Source organism: Pongo abelii, chromosome 13, assembly GCF_028885655.2.
Source record: "Pongo abelii isolate AG06213 chromosome 13, NHGRI_mPonAbe1-v2.0_pri, whole genome shotgun sequence".
NCBI classification, from domain to species: domain Eukaryota; kingdom Metazoa; phylum Chordata; class Mammalia; order Primates; family Hominidae; genus Pongo; species Pongo abelii.
This window is the reverse complement of record NC_071998.2, coordinates 51,463,072-51,476,397: the sequence shown is the minus strand read 5'-3', so window position 1 is coordinate 51,476,397 and position 13,326 is coordinate 51,463,072. Positions and strand designations below refer to the sequence as shown.

The 13,326-nt window shown below is 36.0% G+C and overlaps 1 protein-coding gene across 15 annotated transcripts in view; it reads left to right on the top strand.

Moving 5' to 3' along the window:
• Positions 1-13,326, top strand: part of KDM4C (lysine demethylase 4C) — a 412,741-nt gene that overhangs the window by 301,619 nt on the left and 97,796 nt on the right. For 3 of the 15 annotated variants that reach the window (XM_024251882.3, XM_063714002.1, XM_063714001.1), the window contains one exon: positions 12,148-12,966. The exons of the other annotated variants lie outside the window; for them this stretch is intronic. In XM_024251882.3, coding sequence (XP_024107650.2) covers positions 12,148-12,165 — 18 coding nt within the window. In that variant the 3' untranslated portion in view covers positions 12,166-12,966. Of the gene's footprint in view, positions 1-12,147; positions 12,967-13,326 lie in introns of those variants that run through there. 15 annotated transcript variants of the gene reach the window in all.

Here is a 13,326-nt window from a genome sequence, read left to right as displayed (position 1 = left end):
ACCATCTGGGTGTGGCTCAGAAGAGCCATATGCTAGGGGGTTAGAATCTTACTGCTCCTAGGTATGTAGTTATTTAACAGAGTGCTCTTAGGTTAATAGTGACTGAAGGTATGTGATGTTCAGTTATTGTTATCGGGGGACGGTGAACAACTGTCTTCTTCTAGGTGTCTATTTGGCCAGTGATGATAATGTATCTATCACCCTGTTCCGCTTTTGAAGTATAATAATCAAGTGAGACATCGTGAGTTCTTGAAGTCTCTTGTATATTCTCTCTTAGAATAAAGGGACTTAAATAAATTGAAAACAAACACAAGACCAGAAGGAAGTCCAGTGTTCTAGTGAAAGATAAATGTGTCCTACAGTCAATCAAAACATAATCTTAACACTGGGATTTTGTTGCCAAGATGTGTGGCTACCTATCAAAGGGAATTTGCATTAAGAACTACACAGAATTTTCTCAAACCTATGAAAATGAATTTATTTCGGAATCCCTTTTAGTTTTAAATTGAAGTCTTCTTTTCACTAATAGTTTTCTGAAATGAAACTTCCTTTAGAACAAAATTTTAAACTATGGACTTTTTTTTTCTGTTGGGAATATGAAATATATTCCATCTTTCTTTAATAATAAAATGTTTTACTTAAATAAATGGAAAAAGTAGTCAAATAAATTGACTACTTTTCATTACAGGAATAGTGCTTAAGGTTAATTAAAACTTTCAAATTTTTTTTCCTAGAGCCATCTGTTGCTTATAATTGAATTTAGAAAGTCATCAGTTTTAAACATTTATTTGCTTTGGACAAAGCAAAAAAGTATGGTCATGAAATATTTTTACTAAATAGCAGACATATTTCTGCAAAAAGAATCATGACGTTCTGGCAAAGGTATAATTTTAATAGACTAATGAGCTTTCTGACCAGAGCTGACTGAGCTTCATCTGATTTTTACAGTGATGAATTGACCGTGTCAAAATTTGCAATCTAGTCTAGTGAAATATTTTACTATGCAAGTTTAATTCTCATTTTTTATTTATGAAAGCAGTGGTAGTGTCAGAGCAGCTTATAATATGCTGGCCATTTGGTATGATTTATTTTAATAAGTGTAACTTGTTGACGCGTTTAGTGATTGTTGACCCATATTTAATTCTAAAAACTCTAAATAGTGTGAAATGTAATAAGTCAGTGACTATAGTTTGAAAAAGCCAAAGACAAAAAATTGTGATCTGCAGGTCTTTTCCTAGCTTTCACGATGTCACAGTTCTATATTTGACACCTGTTGCTTTGCGGACAATGGAGGGGTAACAGCTTTAAAAAAAAAACAAAACTGTAATTGAGATCCGCTTAAAAGTATTTCTGTCACAAAGCATATATTTGAAATATAATAAAATCATCTTCATTACATCAGTTGGGGATTCCAGCTTGTCATCATTTTAATGGTTTTGAGAAAAATTATAGAATAAAGGGCACTTTTTTCTTTCATTCATTTATCAGTTTTTTATTTAATAAATACATACAGAGATGATCATGGTGGCTTGCATTCAATGATGGGGGCATAAGATGGACAGGTCATCCCTCTCATGGGATTTACATTCCAGAAGGAGGTATAGTATCCCCCTCTCCACCCCGCAAAGGATTTAGGTGAAGATTTTACAGAACTTTCAAGGATGTCATTTGTTCTTTTGGTAATTTTGGAAGGCACAAAAGAAGGGCTAGAATAAAGCCCTTTTTCTCAGGTATTTCTTTACGGAGATATAATAAGCATTTCTGTTTCCTAATGTCAGGATATTTATGTAGTATAGATCATGTAAACAAATATACTCTTCCAAATAGCAATAGTGTATGTTTTTCAGATATGATGGAATTATTTTAAGATCATTTTAGAAATGACAATAAACATCTGTTAAAAAATCAAAATTTTAATTTTTATAGTGGTATTTGTTAACATAAAATTTTAAATTATTCAGAGCTCAGAGGAAAATGAAATATCTGTGAGTCATGAAACACTATTAGTTGTAGTACTGCTCCAAATACTATAATGTCTTGGAGTTGTTTTTTGTAAAGAATGCAGGGATTATATTGTTGTTACTTGTTTTATTGTACACAGTAAAAGGCATAAACTGAGTACTGCTGCAGGTATTTGCTTTAAAATTTCTCTAGGAAGAAGCCATCCAGAGATAATTATCTTTTGATATTATCCTCTTCTTATGTTTCTCAAAGCAATTCATAAATATTTTTTGTATAATAGTGTGAACATTACAGAGCTGTTTATTTGGCAGGTCAACTTAAAAACAAGAGGGAATCAGTGGCCCAGATATTTTTGGAAACAACAAGGAAATTTATATATTTCTCTAAGAATCCTATTTTTCATAATTAGAAAATGAAGGAACCAGCAACACAAGATCACTCCTTTTCCTGGCAGTCCTAGCTCTGAATATATGTGCATTTTCAGGCTTCTCAATTTAGCCAGGCAATCACCATTTAATTTCAAAACTCCATTTATCTTAGTGATAGCCTTTGAACTATTGATTCTCTTTTTCCTGTGTATGACAGTAGTATCATTTTTGTGCTTTTAGCCTCAGGCTGATATGGGGGACCCCTTCTTCCTATAGCTGTGGTGCATAACATAACCACAACGTACATTCTGCATAGATAAAACACAACAGTTTTCGTAACTTCAGCTTGCTGTACATGTGGCAGGTGACAGCCCACCTGCATTGGGGAAAGCAAACAAGCAAGCAAGATGTGTTTGTCCTTAATTACATTCTATTTCTCTGAGAGATGTTCCACTTAAATGACAGACCAAGCTCAGAGTTTAGGTTAGAAGCCTGAGACATACAAGGTGCAGGGCATCTCCAAAGGAGGTAAGGCTCAGTTGCACTGTTAACTGTGACTTGCTTATTTGAGGTTAGAATTCAAATATATAGATCATATTAAGACTCTTGGTCTTTATTTTTATATTTTATTTTCAAAGGCCTGTTGTTTTAGTTACAAAAGTAACATGTTTATCTTCAAAATATTTTTAAAAACCAAAGTGTATAAAATCCAAAATGAAAGTCGTCTTTAGCTCCATGCCACTCCGCAGAAGTGATCATTGTTAACATATTGGAGTAATAATTTTTGACTTTTTTTTTTGAGATGAAGTCTTGCCCTGTTGCCCAGGATGGAGTGCAGTGGTGTGATCTTGGCTCGCTGCAAGCTCTGCCTCCTGGGTTCATGCCATTCTGCTGCCTCAGCCTCCTGAGTAGCTGGGACTACAGGCGCCCGCCACCACGCATGGCTAATTTTTTGGTATTTTTAGTAGAGACGGGGTTTCACCATTTTAGTCAGGATGGTCTCGATCTCCTGACCTCGTGATCCACCCGCCTCGGCCTCCCAAAGTGCTGGGATTACAGGCATGAGCCACTGTACCTAGCTGATTTTTGACTTTTTTCTATGGAGAAAATAACTTGGAAGGATGCAGCATTTTACCATGCTGTGTTAGATTTCGGAGTAAACTTTAAATAGCATATTATATTGGTCTGAAACGCTGACACATATATGTGAATCTGTTTTATAAAAATAATCAACTTTTTCTTAAGGGTAGTTGCATTTTTCCTCCTTTGTCTTACTATAAACCACTAGCATCATGACATTTTACATACGTTTGCTTATTTCCTGCACTTAGAAGTTTTCCAGGCTGCATTTCAAAGCTCTTATGTATACAATTTGATCACCTCAATTTTACTAAAGTTGGTACCAACGGTTTCTCAGGTGTACGATTTGCTGCAAAGTATGAAAGTATGAATGTAATAATAATGGTTGTAAGCTTTGGAGTCAGACAACCTGGGTTCACCTATCAACTCTGCCACATGCTAATTATTTCAGAACGTGCCAGCTGCCTTGAAACTTTGTCCCTGATTTTCCTGACAGCTCCATGTTGTGTTATTTTTCTTTGGCTACCTTGTTTTGGTTTCTTTGCCAGCTCCTTTTCCTCTGTCTATTTCATACATGTTTATGATGCCCTTTCTTTCTTTTTTTTTTTTTTGAGACAGAATTTTGCTCTTGTCGCTCAGGCTGGAGTGCAATGGTGCAGTCTTAGCTCACTGCATCTTCCTTCTCCCAGGTTCAAGCAAGTCTCCTGCCTCAGCCTTCTGAGTAGCTGGGATTACAGGTGTGCATCACCACGCCCAGCTAGTTTTTGTATTTTTAGTAGAGACAGGGTTTCACTGTGTTGGCCAGACTGGTCTTGAACTCCTGACCTCAGGTGATCCACCTGCCTCAGCCTCCCAAAGTGCTGGGATTACAGGCGTGAGCCACCGCGCCTGGCCTATGATGCCCTACTTTCTATCTGAACCTTTCTTCTCACTCTTTACATTCTCAGTGGAGCATTTGTAGAATCAAAATCACCATAATAGTAGCTTTTAACATTGTTCTGAGTGTCAAATAAGATTCAGCATAGAGTACTCCACCAGGGCCTGGCCATATAAGTGCTCAATAAATGTTCTTTCTTATTGTTATTATGATATATTACATTACTAATACCATTACAACAGTGAAATGATGTTAAAATAATGACGAATATGTAGTCTACATTTTAAAATAAATGATATTAAGGTTGTTTTAAAGTTAACTTTTATCACGTGGAACACATTTTCTCATACATAGAATATTACAAATATTTAATTGCCAGGAAAGTTTATACATGTTTATTTAACTTTTTAAACAAACTTTAAATTTTAGGGCAGGTGTGTGGGAGGATTGCTTGAGCCTAGGAGCTCTAGGTTGCAGTGAGCCATGATTGCACCACTGCACTCCACCCTAGGCTACCGAGCAAGACCCTGTTTCTAAAAGCAAAACAAAACAAAACAAAAAACTTTAAATTTTAAAATAATTACAGATTCGTGGGAAGTTGTGACAGTTCTAAAGTTTTTGTCGCTCAATTTCCTCTATTGGTTACTTCTTATGTAATTATAGTATGATATTAAAACCAGGAAAGTAACATTGATACAACAGGTGTATATAGTTTTATGTAATTTTATCACATGGAAATGTGGCTGTCATTTTTTTCACAAGGAAATGTGACTCCCTAAATGGGTAAAGGGAAGGTAAAGTCAAAATAGTAGTAGTGTATTGTGGTTTATAGCACATGTGAAAATAAAATGTATGACAATTACAATGTGAGACATGAGGTGGACTAATTGAGAGTATATTAAGGTTCTCACACCAGATTTGAAGTGCTACAATATTATTTGAAGATAGATTGTAATTGGGTATTATAAAGTGTAGTGTGACTAAGAATATTTTTAAAAGAGAGGTACAGATTTAAGTCATTAGTGGAGATAAATGAAATAAAAATAAATTTAGCTAAATCAAGAGCAGGCAGAACAAGGGGAAAAGGGAACAACAAACAGACTGACAAAATCAAACAAGTAGTTGTTACAGTTTGGAAACCTAGGTGACATGGACAAATTTCTTATAAGAAACAAAACATCAAAACTCACCCAACAAGAAATAGATAAATAAGAAATAGTGTTTTATTTATTAATGGAGTTGAATTTGTAAACAAAAATCTTTCTAGAATAAAACTCCAGGCCCAGATGCTGTCATTGGTGTGTTGTAAATTTCAGTATTATGATGTAAAATGTTAAAGGAAGAAATTATAGCAGTTCTACCGAAACACTTTTAAAAAATTAGAAGTGAAAGGAACACCTCCCAATTCATTGCATGGGGCCAGCATAACCCCAATACTCAACTCTTGCAAAGGAAAACTATAGACCAATATTCATCATGAACATACATTTCAAAAAATCCCATCATAATAATTAGCAAACTGAATCAGCAGTATATAAAAAACTTAACTGGGTTTATCCTGAGAACATAAGGCTTATTTAACTTTTTAAAATCAATCAATGTAATTAGCTATATTAACAGACTAAAGAAAAGCCATATGATTAATATACTGGAGAAAAAAACATTTAACTGGGTTTAACATTGATTCCCAATAAAAACTCACAGCAGACTATCCACAGAAAGAACTTCCTTATTCTAATAAAGCATACTTACAAAAAAACCTACTGCGAACATTAGACATAATGGTGATACACTGAATTCTTTTTTATTTTTTATTTTATTTATTTTTTTCTTTTATTATTATTATTATTATTATTATTATACTTTAGGTTTTATGGTACATGTGCGCAATGTGCAGGTAAGTTACATATGTATACATGTGCCATGCTGGTGCACTGCACCCACCAACTCGTCATCTAGCATTAGGTATATCTCCCAATGCTATCCCTCCCCCCTCCCCCCACCCCACAACAGTCCCCAGAGTGTGATGTTCCCCTTCCTGTGTCCATGTGTTCTCATTGTTCAATTCCCACCTATGAGTGAGAATATGCGGTGTTTGGTTTTTTGTTCTTGCGATAGTTTACTGAGAATGATGATTTCCAATTTCATCCATGTCCCTACAAAGGACGTGAACTCATCATTTTTTATGGCTGCATAGTATTCCATGGTGTATATGTGCCACATTTTCTTAATCCAGTCTATCATTGTTGGACATTTGGGTTGGTTCCAAGTCTTTGCTATTGGATACACTGAATTCTTTCCTATGACTGTGAACAAGGTAATGAATTCAGTTCCCATCATTCCTATTCAACCTCATACTGAATGCAGATCCTAGCTGGTGCTGTAAGGCAAGAAAAATGAATTCAAATCATACTGATTGGAGGAGGACATGGTTATTTCCATAAAGTCCCAAAGGTTTACAAAAAAAGCTAATAAAACCAATGAATGAGTGTGTCAAGTTTTCAGGGTACAAGGTTAAAAAATTTCATTGTATTTATGTATGCTAGCAATGAAAAATTTGAAAGTTAATAAAAATGCATTTCCATTAATGCTAAAATAATGAAATACGTAGATATAACATGAAAGCATATATGCAAAATCTGTATGTTGAAAACTATAAAACGTTAATAAAGGAAATCAAAGAATAGCTAAATAAGTAGAAAGTTACACGTGATTGGAAGACACATTGTTGTTAAAATATTAGTTCTCCACCAAATTGATCCATAGATTCAGTGTAATTCTAATGAAATTTCCAGCAGGATTTACTATAGAAAATGATAATCGAATTCTAAAATTTATGTGGAAAGGGAAAGCCAAAATAATTTGGAGAAGAACAACAAAATTGGATGAATCTCACTACCTGATTTCAATGGTTATTATAAAGCTACAATTATCTAGTTAATGTGGTGAAGGGATAGACATATGTAACAATAGAAAAGAATAGAAATTTCAGGACTAGACATATACACCTATGGTCATATGGTTTTCAGTAAAAGTTCCAAGGCAATTAGTTTGTTATTTAAGTAATGTTGGAAAAATTTGGAAAATAAATACATAAAATTGAATCTTGATCCATACTCATTTTATGTACAAAAATGAACTGAAATTGGATCATAAACAAACATCAAACCAGAAACTATAAAACTTATAGAAGAAAATCTTTGTGATCATGGGTTTTACGTCACAAAAGCCCTATGAGATTTCTTAGATAATTAGATCAAAATTTTGACCCATTAAAACAGTTGAAAAATTGAGTCGCATAAAAATAATACACTTCTGCTCTTTGAAAAACACTGTTTGAATCTACGGCCATACCACCCTGAACACGCCTGATCTCATCTGAAAGACACTGTTTGAGAAGCCACAGACCGGGACAGAATATTTGCACAACACATACTTGATAAGGAACTTGTCTCCAGGATATATAAAGAACTCTTGACACTCAACAATAAAACAACCTTATAAAAAAACCTGTGCAAAATTTTATCTTACACTTCACTAGAGGACATACATAGACAGCACATAAGTACATGACAAAATGCTTAATGTCATTATCTGTTAGGTAAAGCAAGTAAAACCACAATGATATGTCACTACACATCAACGGAATAGTCAGTGTTAAGATAACTGACAGTGTCAAGTAGTGATGCTGACGTTTAGCAACTGGAATGCTTATAAATTGCTTGTGGTAATGCAAAATGGTATAGCCATCTTGGAAAACAGCCTGGCAGTTTCTTATAAAATTAAACATATAATTTAGCATACCATCCAGCAATCCCACTTCTAGGAATTTACTTAAGAGAAATGAAAATTTATGTTTACATGTATCATAATCACCAAAAAATGGAAACAACTCAGTGTTTTTCAACTGGGGAATGAATTCTCAAAACATGGTACCTTCATATAATGTAATGCTACTCAGCACTAAAAAGGAACAAACTAGAGATTTCATCAACCATGGATGAATCTCAGATTCATTACCCTAAGTGAAAGATGCCCGACTCAAAAGGCTCCGTACTGTTGAATTCAATTTATGTCACATTTTGTAAAAGCAAAACACACAAGGACAGAAAATGGATTAGTGCTGGGCCTTATGCATGGGTGGAGTGGCTGACTACAAAGGGGCACAAAGAATTTTTGTGCTGATGGCACTGTGGTATATCTTGATTGTGGTGGAGGTATACAACTGTATTGTTTTGTGGAAACTTACAGAAGTATACACACTAAAGGGTGAACTTTATGTTATTTACATTGCACTTTGAAAATTAAGTATAAAACCCTGTATGTTTTTAAAGATTTCATTTACTTTTGATGTACAATGATTGTACATACTTATGGGGTACAATGTGATCTTTTGATACATGTATACATTGTATAATCATCAAAACCATATTTTTAATGTTAGTAGATTGACTGTGGAAATGACTGATACTAATGATAGTTCAGTAATGTAGGGAGAAGGACAAAGTGGTGAAGAAAAGTAGTAGGAGAAGTAGTGAGAGGAAAGAATGTAGATGATCAGAGAAGGGAAGTGTTTTGGGAGATGAGAGCTGCAGTCCATGACAGCAACATTCCACCCCATGCTCAGTGTTTACTCTCCTCTGGACAACATGGGACTCTGAGGGGTGGAATCTTCTTCTTAAAATGCTTTTGGCATAGATCTACCTCCATTTAGAATGTTCCGATCTAACATAGCTATTTCTGTAGCTAAAATCCTACTGCCAGAATCATTAGATATTACAGTTTCTATTGCTTTTTCATTGTGATAATTTTCTCATTGCAAATTAAATGAGATATATGCGATGTTAGCACAATGGTTGGCACTGAGTAAGTTTCAATAATTTACTCATGAAGTAATTATGACAACTCTTATTTTATATGTTATATAGATAATTGTTGAAGAGCTGTGTAAATCCTGGACTCCTGACCTAACTCCCATGTTCTCTCCCACTAAGCTATACTCACCTTTGTGGTGGTAGCTTCCTGATATTCTCAGAGGCTGAAAACAAACATGGAGATGCAGAAGTTAATTGTTTCCGGTATTTTCCAAGAAAACGATTATCTCAGTTCAGTTATACTGACTGTTTTTTGTTTGTTTTACTTTTCATTTCAGAGTACTTTAAGTGTGTGCAGTGTGATAAAACTATATCTGCATTATTTCAGCCCTTGGGAGATATAGGCTGCAGGTGAATGGGAGAAATATTCTTAAATTAAGTTTGAAAATATCCTCACATGGTGCCATTAGCCTTGCAGGGCCCGTCAAATTGTAGTTCACTCTTGCCTGGTGTCAGATCTGTTGGAAAGCTTTGACAAACAGTTGGTCTGTCAGAGACAGCTAAAAGCCTCAGAGAGGTGCAGAGAGACACATACATCTATCATCTAATAAACTCCACTTGTGGCAGGTGTCTCGGAACCCTAACTCATGGTGATGTGGGCACATGGGTTTTGTTAACCAGAAACAACATTTTAGCATTGACAGCTTTTAAAAAAGACAGTTCTAGACAGGAATTTGCTATCTAAAGAACTGCAAACTAATCTTGCCTTCAAATAAAAAGATTGTAGTGCATCTTACTTTATAGAGAAAAAGGATGTCATTATTGAGCTTATTTCCTAATATTTGAATCTTTTAAGTGCTGAGCAAATTTTATTTTTTCTTTCTGAGTTGGAGTTTCACTCTGTCACCCAGGCTGGAGTGCAGTGGCACGATCTCAGCTCACTGCAACCTCTGTCTCTTGGGTTCAAACAATTCTCCTGCCTCAGCTTCCCAGGTAGCTAGGATTACAGGCATGTGCCAACTTGCATGGCTAATTTTTTTGTATATTTTAGTAGAAATGAGGTTTCACCATGTTGGCCAGGGTGATCTCGAACTCCTGACCTCAAATGATCTACCCACCTTGGCCTCCCAAAGTCCTGGGATTATGGGCATGAGCCACTGTGCCCAGCATTGCTGAGCAATTGTTATATAATCTGTTCTTGAGTCTCAATCAGAATGAAAACTTTTGTTTAGAAAGTCACATATAAATGATGTTTGACCACTTTGTTTTTCAGCTTATAAGCAAGTTTTGATCAAGTCCACGTGACTGTCTTTATATTATAAAGGAATGCATATATTTTTGCAATATTCCAGGCATCTTATTAAATTCAGATTTAGCAATTTATCTATATACTATTTGCAGTTTTCATTACTTGCTAGTAACCCTAAAGGACTAGATCATTGAATTAGTTGTTTTGCTGAGCCTTTTGTGGCTGCTGTATAGGGTATCACTAAGATAATGAGTGAGCCTAGCTACCCATCCAGCATGGACATGCTGATACGTTTTTATTTCTGTATATCTGAATGCACATTTTACATGAAAAGATATGTATTCTATTTGAATACATCATGAATTTAGGAGTTTACAAAGGTCTCAGCATGTCTGACAAGATCTCCTGCCATACCCGGTGAATGGATGATTTTCATCCTTGAGAATGACAGACTCCTTAGTTTGTATATGAAGAGCAATAAACAGAGTCTCCTCTTTCTTGAACAAAAGTAGGGATATGAAACAACTTTCTCCCCAACTGGACCCCAGCAGAAAGCATCCCAGCTGTCATGGTGGGCATGATATGCAGTCAGTCAGACAATTCTGCAGTCAGGTGTTTTGTTCAGCATCCCCCAGAATGGATCCCAGCGCATAATATCTCTTTACATGTAGTAAAATAACTGGTAATCCATTCTGTCTATGCCCGGTTAATGGTTTGTTTTTGGTTTTGTGTTTTGAAGTTCAACTGACCTGTTTCATCTTCTATGGTTTGTTTTGTCTCTGCCAAAATTCATGTTGAAATTTGATTCCAGTGTGGCAGTGTTAGGGGGTGCGACCTAGTGGAGGGTTTTGAGTCTCCGGAGTGCTTCCCTCGTGAATGGATGAATGCCCTCCTGTATGGGTTAAGTCCTCACTGATGGAATAAGTTAGCTCCTGAGAGAGTGTGTTGTAAAAAATAGTCTGGCTTTCTCGGTTTCTCTCTCATACCCTCTCTCACCACGTGATCGCTTTGCACTCCCACCCCACTTTTGCTTTCCACAGTGAGTTGAAGCAGCCTGAGGCCTCACCACATGCAGATGCCCAATCTTGAACCTTCCAGCCAGCAAAATCTTGAGCCAAATAAACCTCTTTTCTTTATAAACTACCCAATCTCAGGAATTCTGTTACAGCAACACCACTTATCAGGAAGGACAAGCTGGTGAAGAAAAGAGGGAGACTCCATCTCCTGGGCATACTCTTTAATCATTCTGATGATTTTTATTTGGGTGAAAATTTAAATCTTGAGTGTGATAATTTGTTAGTTTATTCTCAGAGTAGGTCAACCCTCCCTTTTCCTCAGTCATAGAAAAGAACAGTAGCAACACAGCTTATGGGATAGAACGAACATTTGTGGCATGTGAGCCTTGCACTGAGTGCTGTACCTGGTGCCATCACATGTGTTATCCTTGTGATCCTCCACACTTCTGTATATATTTGGTATTTCAGTCTCTTCTTTGCCAGGCCCAGTTCTGGCCATCCTACTATAATAAAACAACAGCAAGAACAACAGAAGAAAAAACCCCAAAATCTTCCTCTTGCGATACTTTATGCTAAGCATAATTTCAAACCATTTTTACTGGAAACTTAGATGATTTTTAAGGAAACATAAATGGTAAACAGTTTATTCAAGGAATACATATGGGAAGTGTCTGAGCTGGGATTAAATTAGTTTGTCTCATTCTAAAGCCCATGTTATTTTCACTATAATTTATTAAAATCTGGCATATTGGACTTTTAAAATTTGCATTGTGTTTTTCAGGGAAGGCTGGGAATCTAGACACAGCAACTATAACAACAACAACAATAACAATGAAGGCTCACTGTGAAAACATCAATTCATTAGGAAAGTTACATCCCCTCCGCTACTGTTTCAGATGCTGTTTCTCATTCTCCATGGGAGCAGCCAGCATCATGTTTAGGATGGGGATACAATAGCCTGAGCTCCTGATTGAGTCAGACCCTGGACTTTCCCTTTTGTATCTGTCATTTTCCTCTGGATCCTCACACCTTTGTGTTTAATTTTTTTAAATTTCATTTGTTGACTTCCTGTGTGGGGTAAAATGACTTCCTTTGATTAATGTACTTTCTGTATCCCCCCTTTCCCTTTGTGATTTAGTCCAACGTGTCCTACAGCCTCAAAAATTGTCATTGGAATCAAAAGCTTTCCAAGGTGCATCAGGTTAATGATTTGGATGCATCCTGAGGTTGTCTCCTGTAGCATGGAGGCATTATAATAGGAGTCTCGAAGTTACACCATTTTTCTACAGCACATCACAGGCCCAGAGGCTTGAATCTAAGAGAATCCACTCTGTGTCTATCAGCCTGAATCCTACCTTCTTGCTGCACAACAAAGCAACTGAACGTATTTTGAGTTAGGTGAAAACTATCACTCATTCATCAAAGTTCTGTCTGGGTGATATATGCTATTGAAAACAGATGTGGACACTGGGCTGACAGATGTTGAGAACAGACCTGTTGCTGAAGCTCATGTTATCACACATGCTGTGGGAAAAGAGGTCATTGGCATTCAAGATGCAACACCTACAATATGGTGAATTAAAGATGCCATTTGTATGGATCTTGGATTAGTGCTTGTAATTTGATTGCATATTTACATTGCTTTGGACATATAGTTGTCATCCTATGCCCCTCCCCTCAACTACGGCTGAAAAAAAAGTAAATATGAAACAGAGTAGCATGCTATTAAGCGTTTATCTGTAAACTATACTAATGTTTTTGTGTTGAATATTCTTTTTCATTTTGGCAGCTCTGCACTAGGCCAGACATTGTCTAGTAATCTTCCAACAACTCTTTCATATTGGTATCTTTATTCCCATTTTATATTTTGTAAAACTGGGGCTAAGAAGAGTTCAATAATTTGAGCTCATACAGCCACTAAGTGACAGAACTGCTCAACCATTTTGCTGGCTGTACTGCC